At 39.5% G+C, this 22,625-nt stretch overlaps 1 protein-coding gene across 1 annotated transcript in view; it reads left to right on the forward strand.

Annotated features, from left to right (window-relative positions):
• Positions 1–22,625, forward strand: part of COL4A6 (collagen type IV alpha 6 chain) — a 119,192-nt gene that overhangs the window by 23,252 nt on the left and 73,315 nt on the right. Inside the window, exon 3 of the mRNA XM_085230402.1 lies at positions 19,868–19,951. Coding sequence (XP_085086528.1) covers positions 19,868–19,951 — 84 coding nt within the window. The remainder of the gene's footprint in view (positions 1–19,867; positions 19,952–22,625) is intronic.

Genomic DNA, 22,625 nt, shown 5'->3' on the forward strand with positions numbered 1-22,625 from the left:
GCAGTGCCTGCGTTGCCTTGTAGGCATCCTCAGCGACAGGATCTCACTGTGGCTGTTGGGACAGATGTTGGCCAGGGGGTAGAGCATCCATGTCCTTGAGAAGTGTGACTGCTGTGAAGAGTCTTAGTTGTGTCATTTGTAAATGGCGCTTAGGGTGTGACTGCTCAAGATTTCTTAAGTGTATCTTGGAAAAAAAAAAAAAAAAATTGTTTTCCAAGTTGTATTTTGTTGCTATTTAGGACTCTTTCAGCTGGAGGAGATGCTTTGACTATTTCCCCCACAGTAAGTGCTTGAAGAAATTTTTCGTAAGTACTGTGTTCTGTTTGAGATAGGTACCTCAGAACTTTAACATTTGGGGAGATCTTTCAAAAGGAAAAATCTGTAAGTAGTTGTTGCACTCCCAGCACACCTGAGTGCCAGTGACTGAATAGCTGAAGGGCTGCTGTCTTCTGCCACTCTGAGAAGCACCAACCAACATACAGTTGTGTGCAGCTGATTAAGAATATGTAATAACATATGTAATCTATCATGAAGGGCTTTGGAGTTCTCTGTGGGGGCCTTTTAAGCAATGGAAGAACTCAGAAGTAAATTGTGACAATTTATTTTAATGATTTTTTAAATTCAGTTGTCCTACAAGTTTTTCTCTGCTTCTGTGTGCTGTGATATCAGATGAACCTTCCTTTCGAAGAAAGTGATCTTATTTACATATTCCAGGTCACTAATAATTCAGCTTGAATAAAGCTGAATACTTCTGATTTTTTTTTTTTTTAACCAAGAATCTGCCTTGTGTACGCTTGCTCTCTCCTCATGCATCTGTAGCTGAAATAAAAAAGGAGCTAGACAAGAAAGGAGTGTAGGGAGCCTAACTAAGATAGATTTAGCAGCAGAATGCACCTGGTCTCTTCAAAATGTGGGTGAGGCAGCTGTGGTCTGTAATTATGATCTGCAAGGTAATGGCCAGCTCCATCTGTAAGCACAGGCCTGCTGTAATCTTGCAGCTCTGGGGTTCACATCTGCTGAGAGCTAATGAGTAAAATCGTCTCCGGAAAAGCAGATGTATTTTATCTGAAGTTACTAAAATAACTGTGACAAGGAGACTCATTCTTACTGAACGGTGCAAAGTATTCTTCCAACTCTTGCATTTTCAGTTCCAGGGAACAGGAAATTTTATTATGTGTATGTGTTATTGGGATCCTCTGTTTTATTCCCTAGCTTAATCCTTTCAAAAGGCTGTGCAGTGGGAATGAGAGCCTGTCACCTAGATTGGAGGAAAATGTCACACAGCCTGCAGGCTGCCAGTGGCTAGAGCTGGACAGGCCACTGATATAACAGAAGTCTTATCAGTGCTAAGGACAGCATAACACACATGACCCACCTTTTTGTGTGATGGATCGTTGCTCAGAGCACAGCTGTTGGCAGGGCACCTGTGAATCTGAGGAGCAGCCAGAGCAACCTCCAAGGAGGTGAATCAGGAGGAGGTAAAGGAGCAGTTCTGTCATTTTGTTAAAGAAGTGCCTTTGTGGGCCTTACTGCTGTGAATGCTTCCTGCGTTCTATGGCCTGTGAGTTACATTGCAAAGCTACAGTGGGGACTAGAAAGACAGCCATGGGGCTGTCTTCCAGATTTTCCCAGAAGCTGCCAACCCTAAGGCCACATGTTCCAGGAAGCAGGACTGAGGACATGTCTTCTCAGTCTGGCTCTGATGCTGCTTTCTCCTTTGTTGAGCCTCTGCTGTCTAGTGAGGTTGTTGAAATAGCAGTTAAATGAGGGATTTGGTGTGGAGCATGGTGTTGTGCTAGACTAGGTCTCCCAAGGGTAATAAAGAGAATAAGGAAAGTCTCCTCAAAGAGCAATACTGTAAACCTGAAGTCAAACCACAAAGCAGACTTCAATGGCCAGCCATAATCTTGAAGTACTTTTTAAACTGAAAGATATGTAAATGTTCCTAAGCCTGCTCTAGTGGCTGGGGCAGAACTAGCTTTGGGAAATACAGTGAATCTTGGTAAATTTCCCATCAATTTGGAAGGATAGGGTTTTTTCTTTCACCCTAAACTTCCTGATTCCCCCCGCCCCCCCCAGTGTTTTTCCAGATTTTCTTTTTTAGGATAGCATATCATCCTGGAGGCCATCCCTTTTTCCTGGATGTTCTAAGATCAGAATTCTTGGCTATCCATTACAGATATGTATAACCTGAATCAACAGACAGTGGCTTTCATTGTGCTGTGTGCTGCTGCATTTCTGGGCAGGATTGAGGAGAAGGAGAAAGTTCAATGGTAGCTTGATGATAAGTTCCAAAAATCAAGTTAACTTGTGCAAGGAGAATTTATGGTGTGCTTTTTTCTCTTTTTCTCTCTCTGGAAAAGAAAAAAAGACTTGCTGGCAAATAATCTGAAAGAATCCAACATCTCAATAAAACAAAGTTTTCACCCTCCCCCCCCCTTTCTGTGTGGTGTTCTGAAAGGAACCATTGTTTGTGGGTTTCAAGGTGGGCTCATTGACTTTCATGTTGCCATGGAACCAGCATGTTTTTCTTCCTGAGTGATACTTGCTTGTAATCTCAGAAGCTCTTTCAGCAAATTAGCACAGGTGATCGGTGAGTGGCCTTGGTTAGAGTAAAGGCTGGCAAAGGACCTACTTGATCAACCAGATGAAGTAATGTAAGGAGTGAAAATAAAGTCCTGGGCTAAGCCTTGGTTAAAAGAGGGAGGGCAGATAAACAGGAATGCTGCTAACTCCCACTTTCTCTTCTCTGTGACACAGAAAGACTGATGTTGGATTAATGTGCTGGTAGACTTAAAAACAAGGAAAGCTCTTTCAGAATTTGTTTTAAAATCCACAGCAGCACTGTGAGCTAATTAGACGGAGAGAGGAGAGGTACTTCTGGTGGTAACTCTCACACAGTTGGAAGAAAGATGATGCTAATATGTTTAATAAAGCCTCTCCGTGCACATATGTTTTTCTCAGTATGTACCTGTACAGTGTCTAAAACAACTGTGTTTAAAAATTTAAGTGGAATATTTTTTTTGCCAAAAAATGTTGACTTGGTGAGCTCAAGGAATTTGAGGTGATCAATTTTTGTTGATCTGTAGTACAGGAGATTATAAACATTTTGATAAAATCAAAACATTTTGCATCTAGTTCACATTTTGCATCTAGTTCTGTTGTTAGAACTCTCATGTTTAGATATTCAAATCAAGATTGGATGATTTCCTAAAAGATGCTTTCTCTCTCAAAGAGGAATTAAAGTGTGACACGGTACAAGATGGTTGCAGAAGTCCTGGTTGTGCAGCACTTGGGGATGTCAGTCTGTTGGATTCTGAGCTGGGAGGCTCAATGAAGGCTGAGGTCAGGGCTCCAGAATGGAGGTGAGGACACAAGGAGGTGCTTTCCTTCACTCTGCTTTTCATTCCCCTGGATAGCCATGTAAGCCACCACAGCTTGGCACTGAGTAAAGCATGGTGATTTTTCAGCAATACTGTACTAGACACGTTTGGTATTGGTTCTGATAGTCCTTGAACTGCTGAGTGTGCTCCCTCCCATTGTATGTGTGCAGATGGCTCAGCACTTTGTGGGACAAGACCTGGGTGAGCCCAGTGTCATTTGGCACTTTTCTGTACGCAGTATCAGTCGGAAATATCTGAGCCTGTTATTCTAAGCACATCTGTTGTTTCGTGCTACAAACCATGACATTTTTCAGCTGAAGCCGGTAAAAGTTTTCAATTAAAGAAAAAATGGAGAAGTCTTTTCTTAAAATAATAAAACATGAAGTAGTCATTGTTCAGATGAAGTTTGGTCCCTCTGTGGCTGCAGTCACCGTTTTTTGTTTTTTTTTTTAATCTCACTTTCTAGATTAAATTCTGTAACCTCTTCTGTTTTTGTATCCAACAAATTCACAGTAAATGAACAGAGGACAGTAAGATGTGGTACAGAAATGTGTAGCGGAAATTAGTAACCAGTGAACACAGAAATGTGTCCATTCTTCCATTGGTCTTTTTGCTTCTAGGAGTTATAATTTATGATGACTGTAGCTAGAATTTTTTTTAAAAAGTGTTTCTTTAGTTGGCAATGTCCTTGAAAAACGTTTGGAATAGTGTGGGTGGTGTTTTCTCAGAAGAGACACCTGTGCTTAGCTAGCATGTTGCATAACCAGACACTGAATTGGTTGCTCGTAGCACTTATCTTTATTTCTTCTACATTTTTTCATGAATTGCTGGGCTTGATCCTAGTGATAATGTTCAGGGCTGGATATTAAATTACCATGAATATTCTGGCAGCATGCTTCCTGCATTGCATTTGGTCACTCTCTTGGTGGGTGCATCAGTTTTCCCTATTTCAGATATTCTGTTACCATGCTATGCCTGGTAGCCAAGAAAGAGTAAACGCAATCAATTTAAGAATATTGTGGACATGAGGTTTTTTTGGTGTTACTGATTCTATAAGATAATCAGTTTAAATTCTAAGCATTGAATAAGGGGGCAACTGCTTTTTAAACAAGCAGATTTCCCTTCCAAGGCCCCCATATCGAGCACTTCTGACTCTCACCAAAGTGATACTCTCAGTCCTGAGGGACTGCTTGAGGAAGACAAGTTATGGAAGCTGGTCATTAAATGTTAATTTCAGTGGAATTTTGTTATTTTTACCACCACCATTTGATTTTTGTGGTTCAAATGATCTCTACCTATTATCAGCTCTATTGGGCTCCATGAAAGATGGAGCAAGGTGAAATCTTGGATAGATTAAATGTGTTCATATAGGTAAAATTTGTAATTTTACATAGTTATTTGCTTGGACTTCCAGGATCAAAGCATTATTTTGCCTTGTCTGTTGCTTTACATTCGTTGTTTATGCTTTATTTTTGTTGCTTTTCCTTCTGCACAGCTTCTTTTCATCCACCCATCTGAGATGCTGAATTATTCCAGGCAGCACTCTTTGGCAATGATGGATCTGGTAGGCAGATGGGGATTAAAGGGTTAAGCATTTAACAAGTCTCCATTTCAAACAGTTGCCTGGGAGGGCACACACCTAGTGATACAGATCTCTGCCTTTGGCAAAAGGGAGTTCTGGAGATTATATCAAGTAGATATTTCAGTTCTAAATTGCAGCAGACTCCTCAGTCTAATTTTCTAGCTTTAGTCTTCCTGATGACAGATTTTCCTTTGCATGCTTTGGTAAAGACTGGGGGGGGAAAAAAACTCAACAAATTTTATATCAGGTTCTGTGGCAAACTGGGCAACTGAAAGCTGATGTTGCATATGCTTATTAGGTACCTTTTATTATGTGCAAGGCAATCTGAAAACACAATCTGTGTTTTTCTTCCCTCACACACACTTGAAGTAATATTATAAAATCAAAATTCTAAAGAATACATGTCACATGTCTTAAAAAAAAAAAAAGAGAGAGAAATTGTTTGTACTGTTCCTAAATTGTGGAGTTTTGATAACGATGCCTCAGAAGACTATCCTTTATAGCTGTTACTAAACATAGTTTCCCTTTGTCTCATTCTTTCCATATCCAGTACAAACTAATAATGACATGTATTTTGTGTAATATATAATCTGAAAGCTAATAATCTTCTTAGTAGCCTAGATACGTGCTAAAAATAGGGTGTTTGTAAATAAAATCATGCATTTATTCTGCCAGTTCTGTGTTTTGCCCTTTTTTGGTTTTCTTAGCAGTAGTGTTCATGGCACGCATTGTCTCAGATTTAATCAGTGCTTGTTCCTCAGCAAACAAGTTCTCATCCTGTCAAAATACTGCATCAGTCCTTACCTCCTCTGATCTGTTTAATCTAGATAAATGGTAGAAAGGCATTTTGTCTTTTCCAGACAGGTAAGATTATCCTTAGCAGAGACTGTGCATTTTTGGCTTGGCAGAAGTTTGCAATATCCACAGCTGATGAATAGACATCCACTCTGCTTAAAAGTGTTACCTGAAGTTAAATAGCTCAAACAATAAATTAAAAACATGGGTACACAATGGAGCCGCTTATTTCTTTTGACGTTTTCTAGTTGTTTGCCTCAGTTTATATTTCCTCCCTTCCCTCACTTCTCCTTTATCCGTGTCATGAGGCAGAGGAATTAGCAGGACAGCTATGTTCTTCTCCAAGGTGTGGCATACAGCCTGATTTGGCTTCTTGACCTGCTGTCCAGCTGACATCTGGCATAGCTCTGTAGTAGTGTCCTCTCTTAGTATGCAGGAGAAAAATCGTCAGGCAAATTGTCCTGCCCTGTGGGCAGCCTTGGCTGGCTGTTACTGTAAGGAGTCATTTGTCTGTGGCAGGACAACTTGTTTGCATTCTCTTGCAGGCCAAAGCCACCTTCTAATAAGAACAGCTCAGAAAGTCAACCTGTACTAACAGCTGTGATGCTAAACTCAACGTTCTGTTGTGTGCACTGTGCAGTATATATATGTAAGTATGATGAGTGAGGAGTCATTCTTTGTTAAGAAATTCAGTGGTTGGTTTCATGTCTTAGACACACTGCAATCCTCAAAGCCTTGTGTGGATTTGCAGTAGTCATTCTGTGCTCAAGTCCAGCCAGGGCAGGGTCCAGGAATCTTGTCTCCTTGGTTGTGCCATTGCTGCTCTGCTGAACAGAAGGGAGTGCTGGGAAACACTTGGAAATTCAAGTTTCTCTGCAATTTCAGCTTGTTCCCTTTGGGTTTCAGAGGCACAGAGTACAACCTGAAGAGCTGCTGTGTGACGGCAAAGCTGGAATGGGGGACCCAAGAAGGAGGCAACAGCTGACTGCAGGCAGCTCAGTAGCTCTCTGCTGGGGTACGGAGGAGGAAGCAGACTCAGGTCATCGCTGTTTCCTCTCTGGGTAGAATTTGAAAAGGATTTTGTCTTCTGTTATTTAAGTCTTGAATTCCCAGCCCTGTGTCCTCCAGTTTCCAGTTCTCTGCCTCTTTTGGAGCTGTTGTCTTTTCTTGCGCTCCCTCATCTTTGTCTTTTGTGTCTGTATTTTGGGGTATTACTTACTTATTTCCAATGGACGGACAATTGTTTTGTTTGTCCAGATGGCTTTGAAAATCCCCCTTAGAATGTTTTAATACTAGAAAATGCTGAGACAAAACTTGAAAAACCACAAGGAGTCCTTTGGAGAAGGTGGAAACTAGGAAGTTATCTTCCTAGAAAAACTGCCTGATTTCTGGCCGCTTTCTTCTCCTGTCTGCTCAGCAGTCAAGGGCTCCAGTCTTCTAATTTCATATGCTGCTGAAGCAAAAGCTCCTGAGGCTTGCTTTAGGGTAAGAAAAGTGCGCCCTACGTTTTATTTCCCAGTGTTTTAAAAACACACATTTTATTCTATCCTGAAGAGACTTCTATTTTGCAGGAGGCTTTTGATTTTCTAATCTGTTTTCCGTATGGAATGAAAAAATGACTGAAATGCAGTATTTCTAATAGATAAAATTTTCTCTCTCCTGGTCTCTTCTCATCTGTTACAGAGGTGGCTTGTTTGAAAAATGCTTTGCCGGATGGCCACTGCTTTTGTAGAGGACTTTGAGATAAATGTGCTAATAGATAAGCTTTGTTTAAAACCATATGGTTATTGTCATCGCTCTAGATGACAATTCTATTCTCAGCTTTATTCTCAGCTGCTGTGGCAAGAAAAGGGAGTTACTTTAATAAAATCAAGTTTAATTGCATAAATGTGCTTCCATGGTAGTATAGTCAATCTTGCATATGTACAATTGTTTTTAAACATAATTTATTTTTCCTAATTTTGCACCTTTTATGTACTCTTATTTCTAATAACTGTACTGGAAAACTATTGTCAACTCTTTGTCCTACGTTCAGGCATAAATGAGAGATCTTTAGACTTCAGAGGGCATTTTGACTGCATTTGCTGCTTGGTTGGGCCTTTTATGTAACTTTTCTCTTGCAGAGTTGTAGAGCTATAGTAAAACAACGTGATTTTACTTTCTAAATTGCTTAGGCAGTTTAATGTGCATGCAGGAGTGTATACAATTTTAAGGTTGTATGCACCATTCATTATGTTTAATTTTGACATGAAAGAACCAGTTGTTCACTGACATTTATGCTAGTGCAATACTTTTGAAGATGACTCAGCTGTCATCTTTTGGGTAGAGGGTAAACGACCAATCAAGATGACAAAGTAGTCAACAGCCAAGAGTCAACAGCTGCATGTTCCTATGAGAGACACTGTTTTGACATGACAAGTCAACTCCCTGAAAATAATATAAATAGTATAGATAGAGGAACAGCTCCAAAGGTATTTACTTAAATTGTGCTTACTATGGTGGCAAAGGTTAATTAACAGCAAGACCCTATTGTGCAGTGCCTAAAACAAACAGTGGTGTCATCCTTTTCCCCCAAAGGAGTGTAATTTCTCACTGATACTACTCTTTGAAGTGTCTTGTGGGTGGAATACTGCTTCCTTAGTTTCTTTTGTGACCTTATTTACCAGAAACACACTGTGTGCTTGGTACCTTCTGGAACTGGTGTAGTAAGTCTTTACTGGAAGACTTGATGAACTTCATACAGTGAGATGCCTCACAATGGTATTTGCTGTAGGCTTAGTCTATTGCTTCAATCCAGAGACAAGACCTCTAGGGATCTTAGGAGATATCCAAACAAAAGCAAGCTCATGTTTGCAGGATCACAGAGTACAAGGTGAGCTGCGATTAGATGACTCCCCATGGAATGAAGGAAGAAAGAAAACAGGTGAGAATATACAGATAGATGTCAAAGAATTAATGATGTTGGTACTCTAACCTATAGTCTTCTGACAGTTCCAGAAGATGAGTACATATGTTTTTATTTAGATAAATTACTATAAAGACTTCCAGCTGTTTGATCATTTCAATCCATTTGACCTATGATGCAGATCTCCTATTTCAAAAATAGGATGAAAGGTTAAATGAGGAAAAAATGAGTTGGTTGAGATTTTTTCAGTCCCTTCTCAAAAAGCATGGCTGACCAGAATTTAGACGTCATCAGTGAACTGGAAAAGGTAGATAAACTTTTTGCTTTTGGGCCATAAAACTTTGCTAACTAAACTATTTCTGCCCATGGGAGTGGTTCTCACTTGGCTCCACCCAGTCTTCAGTTGATGTGTCATCCTATTTTAGAAATTTAATCTGGAGTGAGTATATTAGTAATCTGGACAGCCAAGTGCCACCTCCATAACCATTAATTTGTGGTGCAGAAGGAGCTAATTGTTTATATAAAAAAATAGAAATGCCAAACCAGTCTGTAACTTCCTATCTCAGCTGTTCTGATTTCTTGCTGCAGGAACCCAGTTCTCAATCACTCATTTTCGTTTTCAAAATTAGTTTTCCCGTAATTAAGATGGCATATCAGAGTTTCTTAACCAGTGTATCTGGATAATGTGACAAAGACTTCAAGTGCAAAGCACTGTGTGAAGCTATTTACTGCAAATTTGCAAACTGCGGTTGATTAGCAAGAGTACTTGCACTGCTTTCCCCAAAATATGAATTCTTATGTAATGGGAATTAATTATCAAAATAGTGTAGTTAAAGTAGCCATACACTTTTTTTATCATATACCATGTCATCAGAAAATATACAGGAGGCTTTTTGTGTACCCATTCTAGAAGTAATAGCGATTATGGCTATTTCAGGATTATTTTTTGTGACTTCATTGTGGAGAAAGTGAGTTGTCTATGTATTCTCAGTATCTGCAGAAATGTGCATGCAGGATTATTCAGTGCTGAGGGCAACCTTTTCCTAATCCCGACAAGGAAGGAATCTGGAATATTCCAAGCAGCCTATTTTGTCCTTTGGGCTAATCACACACAATGTATGCTGTGTTCCAGCTAAAATCTACATGGTGTTTTTATTAAAAATAGAAGTGTTAGATAAGAGTGAGTTCTGCTCACCATCTTCTCCACATTTGGGAGTTATGTTGCTTCTATTATGATGTTAAATGTATTTTCATCCATCGTTTTCTTCCCCTGTCGTGTTCAGAGATATCCGCAGCAAGGCGGGACTAGCAGTTGTGCTGTTTTAGTTGAGGCTGAGGCAAATTTAGGGGACTATCATCTTTTGTGCAATGTGTATTTTTTCTTTTTTGCAGGCTTGCTTTATGCTCAGGTATTGTGAGAGCTGTTTCTTAAGGCCTTTGATGAACAAAAACTGAAAACAAACAAACAACCATATACCTAAATTGATTTCTGGTTAGCAAGACTCTGAACGATGTTGTTTGGTCTCATTGAGGTCTTCAGTATTAAACATGGATCTCAATGCAGTGTGGAATTGAGTATTTTAATTTTTCTTCACAAAAAATGTTTAACAGTGAATAGTGATGCAGAGCCTTGCTTTTGGAAAGGTAGTGTATTCACTGGGGAAATAAAATTAAGGTAGTAGCTAAAACACATTCAGAGTACTGCTGAGATGTATATTGTATGTGCATAAAATTGAAACAAAGCAGATCTAGATAAATTTTGGTTATTTCTTTGGCCTCTAATTGATTTACTTTGTTCACAAGAAAAAAAATGAGAGCCTAATTGAAGAAGCTGGCAAGAAACTTACTGAAACCAGTGGTGTCCTTTTGTACAAGATATGTCCAGGGTGTGATGGTTAAACAAGTTGTATTTTTTTTTTTTACAAGATCTTAGATGCAAACAGAAAAGTGAAATTAAGTGAGCCTGCCAAGGTTAGGTGCAGGTGTTGTTTATGCAGATGCAATGATGGTTAAATGTCTGTAGGTCCTATTTTACCATTCCCTCCTTTGTTTCAGGCTGTTTTGATGGTGGCTGGGTTAGCTGAAGCTGCACACAGAGTTGTCTGAGTGCAGATGATGTTCAAAAGCCACTTGTTGAGAGGCTTCCCTCCTATTCGAAGTTACATATTTCCTCAGGCTCTTCCCACTCTTTGCTGTCTCCCCAGGAGATAGATCAAGCATCCTACCAGTTGCCTCCCACGCATAAGGCTATATTGACCCCTAGTGTAGTTCCATTGCGGTAAGCAGCTACACCAGACTTTTTTTTTTTTTCACTGATCCAAATCCAAAAGATGGACAGAAAGATCAGTAGTTAGTTTCGCAGTGGAAGCTCAGATGCAGTTTCCTCCCTTGCCTTTCAATCATCAACTTTTAGCCAAGGGCATCACTGGAAGCACGGCCAATTTCTACCAATGTTTTCATTTTAAAATATCTTCATTTTTCAGCTCTGGAACTTGCATTTAAAAAAACAAACACATTTTGTAGCTGAGTTATTATTTGCATCTTATTTTAAAATGTATAAATTGCTGGTAATATTTTCAGTGTTGGTGGTCTGTGTTGACTATAAAACTGGAGAATGAGTCACAATGGACATATTCCAACATTCTGGCATATGTTTTGCTGTTAAGTACTATGTGCCCTTGACATTTTCGTGAAGACTTTCCTTCTCTAGTATTTTAATTGTTAGAATTATTTATAAGATAAAGGAGATGAGTCACTTTCAGGACTGATGCTTTTCTGCCAACCAGCTGCATCTGGAATGAATGCAGAACTGGATGTGTAGTGTAGTTCTGCAAGAGGAGTTGTTGCATTCACCTCGGATACATAAGCCTGTGGACAAACATTTTGGCTGAAATAGATGAAGTTACTCATTTTTCTTATTTCTGTTGTGGTTGAAGGACAAGTTTTTGTATTTAAAAACATTACTTTGAGAAAAAGTCTTCAGTAATTGACTTCTCATGCAACAGAACTATGCAGAAAAGTCTACGAGCTTATAATTTGTGGGAGTTCTTAAAAGTGACATATATTGCTTGCAAGTGCTTTACAGTTGCTGAAGTTTGTGCTACTATTTTGGCAAGAGGTAAGAAATGAGACAGTTTCAAAGATTGCTCTGAAAGATTATGTGAGGGACTGATAAATGTATAGTGGGCCTTGAAAACTGTCCAGCTGGAACAATGGAAACTTGAGTGATTTGGTAAGAAAGTAGTTTTGGAAAAATAGTTATGTTTTATCAGCTTTTTGCAAGGTATAGCATGATTACAAGTAAAAGGGTTGGCTGAATCATCTGGTACCTTCAGTTCATGAATGGATGAATCGCAAAAATTTCTTTCCAAGCCATATACATACCTTTACAGTTGTCTGAAAGCTCTTATGTGTCACAGGAACATTTTAGGATAGGGAGAGCTGGTTATCTGATGCAAGAGCATCCATTCTCTTGCTGGGAGGTTGGTATTTCTAAGAATGATTTTTATCTGATTTGCTAGTTTTGTTTATGAAAACTTGTACTGGTTTATGGTGGTATATATCATATACATACATTGCATAATGTCCACCTCCTTCAACAAGGTCATCTATACTTCTTTTAATATCCACCTATATGAGTTTTTAGTATCCTGAGTATCAATCCATTCAGCAACTTCAGTACAATAAGTGTCTATACTGCTTGGCAGCGTGTGTTGGATTTATCCAGGGGTTGTGGGTGAAGTGTTACACAGGGCTAATAAGGCTGCTGGGCAAGTACAGACTTGGTAAATACCTGTGCTAAATCATATAAATAAGAGTTATTTCTGATCTTGGAGTCATTACTTCAGGCTGTGTAACTTACAACTCTGTGCAGTTAAAGAACTAGGGCAATGCTCCTTTTCTTCACTTGGCTTATGCCCAGCTTTGATAGAAAGTAATACAAGGAAAGCAGACTATTTCTCAATGTAATTTATTAGGTTATGTACTGCATCAATATATGAATGTGCTTTAAAAATTCACTTAATATAGATTCACCATTATCTCCATATAAATTGATGTATTTTGGGATTCATAAACATTATCAATAGGATGTGTCTTTCTTGTTCAGTGAAGCAACAGTGAGTTATCTGCAAGCACTTTTTCCTTCAGTGGGATGCAATATACTGCTGTCCCTTGTTTTTGCTGCCACATTTGCATGATAATGAATTCATGGATATCCCTCTGCGGCTTTTGTGCAATTAATGCAGAGCCCTCCAGCTCCATGGAATGGAAACCCCTTTCTTCCTCCTGAGGCACAGGCAGCTGCAGGTGAGCGTGCTGCCATGAGTTCAGCTCCATAAACACGTGGGCACTGCCCGCGGGACTCCGTGTGCTTTGTGCCTGGCTGCATTCCATCTGGTAAGAAATAACTTGAGTGTCAACAAGTAAGAGAACCAAAAATAATGAAAGCTCCTGGACAAACGTGTATTGTTATGTATTAAAGGTTATAACTGCTCTAACCGGAGCTGGCTGTAGAGTTGTTCTTGCTTTGGTTGCGTTGGTGCTGCTGGAGTGGCTGTGGGTACCTGTGGGCTGCTGGCAGCCACACCTTGTGGCACACTCAGACCGGGTTGAGGCATGAAGTGAATTGGAATTTTGTTACTCATTTTCAGGTCCAGCTCATTCCCCTTTCTCTACTACTGAATCTCCTAAGCTACTCACAAGTATCATGAGGCCTGTGGCTGCTTGTGTACCAGATACAGTACCTTTGGTTTGCTTGGCTGCTAGCACAAGTGATATGCTCTGTAAATTGCGTGCTGTGAGAATGCTTCCCTCTGCAGAAGTCTGATGATGTTACTTGTATGAATGAAAATCACTTGAGTGAATTTAAAAAAAAAAAAAAAATCTTTGAAAAAATCTTTGCAAATTCCATCCTCAGCTTCCAGCCAGCTGGTGAGAAATACATTTCCTCAAAAAACAGGGGTCAGTCAACCCTCATACTGTTCAAAAGGCATTGGTTCATTTTTGCTTTAACACTTCATTTTTAGTGTGCTGGCACCCCGGTCTCACTGGCAGGAGTGAAAGTGGGGAGTTGAACACAGGATTGAATTTGATTCAGAGTTTGTCACTAGTTTCGCTAGGCCAGGATTGCCTCCCAGTTTTGTAGCCTCGTGTGTCCTTGGAGTTGGAGGAGGGTTGGTTTCTATTAGTAACTATCGGTTGGTCTCAGCTGCCAGTCATTTGCCTGCTCTATGAAATGAATGAAAATGTTTGAGGAAATTGGTTTACTGAAGAAGTCAGTGAACCTTAAAATGAATTAGTATCTTAGCTACAAATTCACATTTAATAGCTTCCTTTGAAAGGCCTTTTGTGCAGTAAGAGATAAGCTTGTGGTTGCGTGTTGTGTCCTTGCTCATGTAGGCTGTAAATAAACTGTCTGGCTTTAACTACATGCTCATTGAGCAGCAGGGTATTGAGGAAGAAGTATGTACTGCTTTATGTACCCTATCAACTGAACTGAAAACTGGTGGGAGACAGAGCAGTGCAGAGCCAGACTTGTGTGTTATGCTGAAGAAGCAGTAAGTGATGTTCCTACTGCTGGTGTGCTGGGAGGCTGTTCACTTACATGGGACTGTGGGAAGAAGAGCAGTGCTCAGAACGAGTCTGGCTTTACATGTGGTTTGTGTGTTACTGTTTAAGCTGTACGGATTCTTACTTGTTGTATTTTTACATCTTGATTCTTACTAGTCCTTGGAAAATTGCTTTTCCAGCCTTGTCACAATTTTGCACTAGGCTTCTATGTACCCAGTTACAGGAGAAATTTGTAGGTGTAGAAAATGGGTATCTGGAAGACAGTCTCCACCAATGTTTATATTGAGGTCGACTTTTTTCATTGAATAGGATGTTTTGCTTTCTGGATAGTTCTGTTGCTAATAGCAGGGACTGGAGGGAAGGTGATGCTTTGCCATGAAACGCTTTAGCAACAAAGCAAAAGTGGCAGGCAGTGAGTCTTGCCTCATGCTGTGACTCTATTAACATAGCAGCTCATAGATGTCTCTTCATAACTGGAAGGGTGTCTGCTTAAAGATCTTATTTCTCCTGCATATGTTTAGGGAGGCTTATACATACTTGCTATTGTGCCAATACAGTCCTTTTCTCTGTCTGTGTAGTGTAATGTATGTAACCCAGCATTCAGTCCCTGATGGTCACCTGTAGCACTGTTTACATACTCCTACCACAAAGGTCTTTCTGTTGACATAGGTTCTCAGTTACTGACAGTCAGAGGTGTAAAATGCTCCTAGCAACAGAGTAGAATGCAGAACATTGTTTAGATAAGATTCATTTGCTTCTGGCGTTTACCTTTTTGATGAATGGGTAAATGGTACTTGCATCACATCCATGTCTTCATTCTGGCCTAAGTAAACCATGCTCTATAGCAGGGAGAATCTTAAACCACATGTTTGTAACGAGGGATTTTCAAGCTTTGTGCCTGTGCAGAGTTCATACTACTTAAAACTAAGTGACAAAAAAGGTGCACTATATTCCAGCTAAAATCCTATTCACATGTGTAATGTCTCATCATGATCTCTGTGATCACTTTTCCTGTGTATTTTATGTGTACAGCTGCAAGGCAGTTCTGGGAAGTGTGGTGTGACAAAGATGACGTGTCGGGGTGTATCACACGTGGTCGTTTGCTCAGAGGTTTCTATCTGTCTGTTTGGTAGTCACTCAGGATTTGCTCTTAATTTGCTGCCTCCTGTTGATTATTTACCCACCAATTTGACAAAAATCCTTTAATTATTAGTTCCTATGCTTTACCTCTTTTTTTTAAAAGCCACCAACTTGACAGACAGTACAAGTCAAGTTTTGGGGTATCTAAGAAAAGAAGTGAGTTCAAACATTTGATATTCTTTGTGGGGGAAAAAAAAACATGTTTGTATTTTAAGTTCATGCAATGCTTTCCTGATGTATTTGCACCTCTTTACTTCACTCCCAAATAAATCCGAGCAAATGCTCTCATACAGTCTAACTGGGAACCCTGTCGGTTTATTTCTGCTCTGACACCTTCTGTGTTGGGAAGAATTACTGAATCTGTTTGCTGCGTGACATTATGCTGTCTTTGCTGGGTCATGCTGCCACTTCTGAGTGCAGATGTTGCTGTGCTTCCTGGCTTATCAGGTTTTTTAGGTTTGAAGGATTTATTTTAAGTTAGGATGGCACCTTCTTTTTAATACATGCATAGCAAAGTAGAATTGACTGCTAATTTTTGAGAGAGAGATAAATGTGTGGATAAATGTTTTCAGAATTGGGTCAAAGTTCCGTAGAAATCTTAAAAGTTATGGGAGCTAAAAAGGGTAATGTTACCTAGCTCATGAAGTAAACAGAGATTATGTTTCACTTGTTTTTTTTACTGTGACATTCTACCAGGGTGTCTAGTACTGTAAATATAATTTCCTTATTAGTCATCAGCAGATAATAGGTCTGACTATATGACAATTTTTTTTTGCGAATTTCAGAAGTTTCCTTATTTTCCATTCCCAGGAACATAAAGTGGTCAGGATTTCGTTCTGGACTAGAGTGGTCCTTAACTGGAGATTGGAAGTTACTGGATATAAGGCTTAGGGAAAAGTTTCTTCCTTGGCATAACTCCTTACGCCAGTCTGAGATTCTTCCACTTTGTTTTTATCTTCATCTTTTCATCATTTTCTTTTTTATTTGATCATGTACACGCTCTTCTTTCAACATGCTTTACATTCTCCTATTTATGGAGTATGCTGGCATTCCTTAAAATCCATTTTTTTTTCTCCTAAAGTTTTCCAGCTTCCTTTCCGATTACTGCCACTGCTACTTGATTTTCCTCATGTTAATGATAGTTGCATGGTTTTCACCTTTTTGCTGCCCTTCTCTAAAACATGCCCTCACTGTATTTATCTCTTGGCTTGTGGGTTCACCCTTTTTACCATCTGACAGCAGTCATTGCCTTTAGCTAAAGTTCTTACGTATTCCATGGATGATCCTTAGATTACAGAGCAGGAGAAAATTGGTCCCCAGCTCACATGTCAGAGCTGTCTTTCCTCAAAATCTTACTCAGGTCCTCTGTTAGGAGTTTGCTCCTGCAGGTACAGTTTCTTTGGGTTTGCAGACCTTCAATATCATTTGCTGCTATTGTGAGGTCCTGTGTGTTGCTATAGAAGAGCTGGAATGAGCATGGGTCTGGGACACCTCTTATGGTATCACAGCTGTTAGCTTTCTTTACTGTCTTTGGCTTTGCTCCAGGACCTGCTGGAGTCAATGGAAAGATTAAAATGGCACTCCATCTGAATGAATCAGCTGGGCACAAATGCTTGAGGGTGGCACACCAGAAATGAGAGTTGGTATACATGATCTTCCTCTAGCATTTTTGAATGCCTTTAAAAAAAAAAAAAAATCCACTCCTCACTAATATTTTTAACTAAAATGTTTTGAAAAAACATAAAAAAAAAAAAACCTTAAAAAAAAAAATCCTCACTCCTTTTTTTTTTTTAAACTGTTTTCCTATGCTGAGTACTAGTAATACTTACATAAAACTGAAATAACCCAATGTGTTACTACACCTATGTTATAGCCATTTTAGCTATTTACATCTCAAATTGCTATTTTTTTAATCATCGGTACTGAGTTATGTTTTTTAACTTTTTTTCCTGCAAAACTCCTGGTCTACTTTTAGTCAATGAAGTTGAAATCATTTAATCTTCATTTCTTTTGCACTGTTTCTGAGGAACCATTTTTGTCAACCTGAAATACATCTCAGGGCAGTCAGATCTCCTATCTGCATACATACACAGAACAGGTACGAAGGGCCTGTGCTTACACATCCAGATTCCTATCTGTAAGTGTTCAAATGACCAATGCAGTTGTTCATTTGAATGGAAAAAATATATTAAACCTCTTCAGAAGAGAGCACTACTCTAGAATATTAAATGTAGCCTTTAGATTTGTATACATCAATATTATGTACATGTCTGTTTGCTATTTAAGTAGTACTGGAGTGTCTGGTGTCAGCTCCTTCCCCTAAATAAAACACTCAGGGCATGTAACACCTGGTTTAGAGCCAGCTGGCTTAGGTTTACTTCCTTCCCAAGTGCTTTCATTCATAAATAAGCAAAATGACAACTCAAGCTATGAAAAGGAACATAGAAACTCAATGTATACGCAATTTTACTCAAAATATGGACATAATTTCTCTTTTTTAATAAACCTCAGTGAGTCTTTGATCCAAATCCCACTGCAGTCAATGGGAAGATTTATTTTGACTATAGTAGGAATTTGGTTTGGCCCATATATGCTAAACCACAGGGCTGTGGAGAGCAGTGCAGGCAGTGGGGATGGGAAGAATACTCAAGTTCTGTCCAGTGCTCTGCCACTGAGAGGGGCCTGCTTGCCACCAGACATTTCTGGCAGGGTGTGCTTTGATGTGCCATGAGAGCGACTGCTGTGAGACAGCAACCTGGGAGGGATCCAGCACTGGTGTGAAGTGTTTCTCTTCTCTACTGGGGGAAAGCAGAATTAGCAGAGCCAGAGGAACTGAAGGTTCATGAAAATGACTGTTAGAATGAAGAATAATTTGTATGGGGGGAAGGGGACAATCAGTGGAGACTAAAATCTTGGAAGAATTTAATGCCAAGTTGAATAAGCATCTGGGAAGATGTAATCTAATTCTCCAGTGGCATAAAGCTGTCTGCTAACAGTGTAAATGTAAGGTTGAGCCTCAGGAATAGAGGTATACATTGGCTTGCAGTGAGTCCAGATTTCTACTGCAGAATATGCGTATAATAAGGCAAAAGTTGTCTCGGGGCACTTCACTCTGAGGTTGTCTTATCAGAACTCCAGGATCACATTTTGCTAATGGTTAGAAATGCCCTTCCAGCAGCGTCTGTCAAGATGGGGACCAGTTTTCACAATGTGCATTTGCCAGTGTACATTGCAGGCTCATACTGCTGCTTATCATCCTGTGCAGGCAACTTGGAGATACTCTTACTGCCTGTTATATATCCCACAGATGCAGTTTTTTTTCCTCTTTCCTTTTTTATTACCTACTAATTTTCTGTGAATGCTTTTAGGAAGAAAATGTTCAAATCCAGTCTAAACTTGTTTAAGCGCTTAGGTTGGTCACCTTGAGATGATCTTAAATTGGTTTCATTCAGACTTTGAAAACCTGAGGACAGTTGTGCAGGTGTTTGGGCTGATGCGTAGTGCTGTGTGTGGCAGGGCCTTCGGCCTCCTGGTGCTGTAAACTCCCTGCAGTGTAAGCAGAGGTATTGCTTCTTTTTGTCCTTTTCTATTCTCTGTGTGGTCTTTCCAAAAGCATCTATGTGTGAATTCATCTCCACAGCAAAACATGACTCAGCATCAGTGGCAGAAACTGTGCCTGAGCGTGTTCACACGGAGGGCTTAAGAGCAGAGCCTCTGTTACTACACCTGTAGGAAGAGCAAGTGGTGGACGAGGCCATTTTCTGCTGACTTATTTTCATAGGGAATAAAATCCAAAGTACTGTATCACTTCTTCTCCAAAATGCTGTACATCTACTCTCGGTTGCCCTTAATGTGACAGGTGGCATTGCAAGGGCTGTAAACACTGCTGTGGGAAGGGGATGTGGTTTGTTTAAAACTGGGCAGTTTTGTCAACACATCTGTGTTGACAGAGGTGGGGATTTTTCGTATCTGTTCAAACTCTCATGTTTCCCCCTGCCTGTCTTGTATTATCTCCTTATGGATCCAAAATGCCACCTTCTCCCACCCACTTGTCTCTGCATCTGTGGCTTGGGGGCTGCTTGTTCTTGCTGGCAAAAATGTGTGAAGGTGATGCCTTGGTATTTCTCGTGATGGAGAGATATTTGGATGTACAGAATGACTGAGGCGCAGTTCTATTTATGTCTAGTTAGTGTATTGTGAATCTCAAAACATCACATAACTTTGTGGATTTCGGTAGTCCTAGAAAATGCTCGTTGCTAACTCATGTGAATGTACTTGTCCTCTAAGTGCTTACGCATTTTCTTCAAATATTTGGTGATTCTGAAAATGATTCAATTATGGAGAAGTAAAATTTCCAATGTATTTTGCTATTTATTCCCCAACAAATTCACACAACTGATGTAAGATAGCTGCAAAGTTTTGAAATTTGAACATAATTTAAAATCTTCAGCAGACAAATGGTTATAAAAGTCATTTGTTTCTTTTTGATAGGGTGGAAAGAAGTCTTACAGCGGGCCATGTGGAGGACGCGACTGCAGTGCTGGATGCAAATGTTTCCCAGAGAAGGGTGCGAGGGTAAGTTTTTGTATGTGAATACAGCTATTTATCATGTCTCTCTTATCAAGTGAAGGAAAAAGAAAATCAAGTTTCTGTAATTCTGAATCTAATGACCTCGTGAAACAACAGAAGTGAAGAAGACCAGCTGCATTTGTAATGTCCCTGATCAGGATTTCAAAAGCTCTTCTAAAGGTTTTCAAATCATTAGCTTAGCAACAAGTGTTTAATGGAATCTTATTTCTTTATGCAGTCAGATAAAGTCAGATGGTCTTTAAGTAGATTACAGCAATTAAAAAGAAAAATAGAATTACTGTAGGCTTCCACTACAGATTTTATCCTTACTGTAATAGCTTCTGTTAGTTTGTGGAAGTATTTTTGTCTTTGGTACTTACTTGTGAAGAAACAAGTCTGAAGGAATCTAAATGTTTCCCTATTAAAAAAAATAAATAAAGAGGGAAATAGCTTTTGTTAGCTGGAGCAATTCTCTCAGAGTTCTGCATTTGAAGAAACCAAATGTTAGGCAGTGTTTCTCTAAAACAGCTTAATTTCATTTGATTGTGTGAAAGGGTTTTAACCTTAGCATACCTGGCTACTTCCTGTTTTAGGGCAATGAAGAGCTGCCAACTTCATTTTGCAGTTACAATTTTAATGTATTTTTTTCCATGTGTCTTTCAGTGATGTGTGGGTAAATTCAAGGCATTGCTTTCTAGGACTGAGCTTAGGAAAATATTGCTGTTTAGTAATGGTGTTAGGCATGTTCTTAAATGCTTCCCTAGTTGCAGACAGACTTGTGCGTGAATTCTTAATTGATAACTGATGATGTGTTTGCTCTGGAAGAATAAAAATTCTTTGAAATCATCGTGTGGCAGGGTGGAAACCTATCTAAACAGATAAGCAGAAGAACTTTGCAAGGAAATTCTCAACCTAAAATATGAGCTAATGCCAATTACTCAACACTGTGATTAGATGTGGTAAGGCACAGCCCTGGTTTGGTTCTGGAACAGAATATCCTCTAAATGCTTTGACCTTTGGATAGCAATGAGCATCATTCTTCTGTCTCTTTATATTCCTGGGGTTCAACTTGATTGTTTGAACTGGCTACAACAGTGTTGACCTTGCAGTTTGAGCTCTTGGTATCTCTTTTGTTAAGATGTCACAAAGATTTTAGTCTGTTTTCTTTGCTGACCTGAGAACTCACTTGGCTTTTAGCTTGTTCCTTACATGACCTGTATCAGTAGATGCTTTCAGGCCTTTAAACATACGTTTCATCCTACTTTCATCCATCTGTCTGTGGAGTAAGCTGTCAGCTAGAAGGGGTAATCAGTCCCTATTACAACACTGCCTCTATCAAGACTTACTGAGCCCTGTTGACACCTTCTTGGACATCTGCAGACAACTGCTGGAGTCCTGCCATGTTGGAGGACAGGAAGGTAACTGATGGAACTGGGAAAAGGGACAGTGTGATTATCTATCCTACAGTACTGTTTGTTTCTTGGAGGAGATCATACAGCCTGAGGCTAATTCCCTGGCTTTCTGCCTAGCTTCTCTTGCATTGCTGCAAGACCTTTAAGTTTAGAAAAGGCAAATATGAGACAGGACTCTGCACATGCCCTTTTTACGTATTTATTAAAAAAAGAAAAATTCAGCTGTCAGTTTGCACAACTAATCTGACAAGAATAAAGCTAAGCTTTCTTTTTAAATTAAGGAAATTGCTGAAAAGCTCAAGAAAAAAATGGCAACAAGCTGACGACTCATTGAAAATAATATAGGGAGTGTCCTTAAATGTCCTTTGTATGTGCTGCTGATCAGATCAAGCTGAACTGTGATAAACTTATTGCTGATCACACGCTTAAATAAAAGGTGGAGTGGGGCAGGAACACTTGAAGAAGCGTTTAAGTCTACTGCCTGTTTAGTTACCTACTTCTAGAAATGGAATGTAGGTATGTAATACCCCATATCTCCATGTTCATGTTTTCATTATAGACTGTCAATGCATGCACAAAATACTACTTTTCTTTTTTGTAACTTTCTCATTTTTAAGTTAGAACTTGGAAGAAGAACGATCTCTGTAACATAAATCATTTCTGTGAAACAGGTTGGGATTCTGTTTAGAAGGGTAGGGTGATGCAGTCTAACACCCTCCTGGGGAGTTCTGCCAGCAGAGTGGTAAGGTGCATCTTCTGCAACAGCAAAGGTTCCTTTCTGGTAGTTGTCCCTATAGCTTGCATTGCCTCAGGAAAGGCTTAATGCTAGCTGATGCTCATTTTAGGCTGCTTAATGAAGTCCAATCTAATCCAGTTTACTTTCAAGCCTTCATCTTAGCTAATGCTGTGGAATTGGCCCTTGTATGGCAAGTTAATGAGAAGCCTGGCTCTGTGTAATTTAATGGCAAAACTCATGGGCCGCGCTGTGGCATCTGTGTCAGTTCCTATTTGCTAAAGTTCTGTGAGTAACTGAAGTGATTATGCATAAGTTTAGTTCTTGTTGGAAAGGTTTTACTTTCACTGGAAGGTCTCACCTAGGACCTTCTCTAGAAGTTCTCTCAGAGGTCAAATGAAAAGATTGGACTTAAATAGATATCTAAGAACTTAGAGAAACTGGAACAATTATATCTCTAAGATGCAGTTAGGATTTGTGCTGACTTTTAATATGAAATCTAACATAATTCTGCTTAAAATAAAAAGCAAGTGTG

The sequence above is a fragment of the Meleagris gallopavo genome, chromosome 9 (genome assembly GCF_905368555.1).
Source record: "Meleagris gallopavo chromosome 9, MGAL_WU_HG_1.1, whole genome shotgun sequence".
NCBI lineage: Eukaryota > Metazoa > Chordata > Aves > Galliformes > Phasianidae > Meleagris > Meleagris gallopavo.